At 39.7% G+C, this 1231-nt stretch overlaps 1 protein-coding gene across 1 annotated transcript in view; it reads right to left on the minus strand.

Annotated features, from left to right (window-relative positions):
- Window positions 1-13: 13 nt before the first annotated feature.
- The window catches only part of LOC104916517 (GRAM domain-containing protein 2B-like), a 1437-nt gene continuing 219 nt past the window's right edge, over window positions 14-1231 (minus strand). The window contains exons 2-3 of the mRNA XM_010727554.2: window positions 1147-1227; window positions 14-487 (exon numbers count right to left, since the gene is read on the minus strand). Coding sequence (XP_010725856.1) covers window positions 389-487; window positions 1147-1227 — 180 coding nt within the window. The 3' untranslated portion in view covers window positions 14-388. The remainder of the gene's footprint in view (window positions 488-1146; window positions 1228-1231) is intronic.

Here is a 1231-nt window from a genome sequence, read left to right on the forward strand (position 1 = left end):
TAAAATTAAAATTAAAAAGAAAGGGAAAGGGTCAGGGAGAGAGAGAGAAAAAGAGGAAGAGAAAGGAAGCATGAACATTTGCTAAGCTATATCTCTGACAGCATAATAGATAAGGGGTATATGAAATAGATGGTGAATGCAATTGGAGTCAGTGATAAATCAAGCCTGATGGTGACAAAGTCATTATTTAATTCTGGATTACGAAGTGCAATATAACAAGGGAAATTCAGCTTTTGCAACTTGGAGGAAGACTGTACCTAACTAGTCTGCAGGACTGTGGAGAACACAGATCCACTTCTACATCAGAAGGAATTACAGAAGCAAAACCTAGGACTAAGCTGTTCCCATTTTCTTGCAGCTCCACGACCCCACTCACCTTGGAAACGTTCTAGCTCTGGGGTCTGTGAGCCTGTGCTGCTGGACTCCTCCATCTCTTGTCTCTGCTCCTGTACATTCCATCCAGATCAGAATAGTCTTCGTTAAAATCCTGATGGGGAAACAGTCATAGCAAGTCTAATTAACCTTATTTCCTCTGACTCCCCTGTAGAAACTGAACTAATAATTACATATTTAAATCTTTCTGAACAGATGTAATCTTTGATATCAAGATGCTGAGATCTAGTTAGCAAAATAAGCAGACCACTTACAACCACCAGAATTTAAGCTTCATTCCCTGCCTTAGTTCAACTGAAAAGATTAAGTATGCCTGCAAAAGAAAGATTGGCAGATGAACAAGTCCAGAGCAGGCATTTCTAGCATCAGAATCTGGTCTTCACATGTGGAGACACAGCTCGTTCAGCTTTCTGAACTGGCTCACAGTGGAAGGATTGTAACGAGAAACACTCTGAAAATAGTTAATATCAGGAGAAGCAGCAACTGTTAAGTAAGTACGCAGAACTGTGAAATCTGACAGCAAGAGAAATATGTAGGGCATACACACCTTGTAATATATCTAAGACATACACAATATCTATCTATTTAATCAAACTATACCCATGCAATCACTGCCTCTTAATGTTACAAAGTTCACGGAATTTTTACAAACAGATGTCGTAATCTTCTTTGGTCTCCTTCCTTCAGACATTAAAGTAGGATTTGCAATGAACAGAGCAGTGCGAGTAAAGAACAAACATCAAAGCTTTTTACCAGGGACAGAGTTGTAGGACGATCAGCCCTGAAGCTATTTTCAACAGAAGATGGATTGGGACTGTTGCCCATGCTTGTATCCTGA

The sequence above is a fragment of the Meleagris gallopavo genome, unplaced genomic scaffold (assembly GCF_000146605.3).
Source record: "Meleagris gallopavo isolate NT-WF06-2002-E0010 breed Aviagen turkey brand Nicholas breeding stock unplaced genomic scaffold, Turkey_5.1 ChrUn_random_7180001912147, whole genome shotgun sequence".
Classification (NCBI taxonomy): domain Eukaryota; kingdom Metazoa; phylum Chordata; class Aves; order Galliformes; family Phasianidae; genus Meleagris; species Meleagris gallopavo.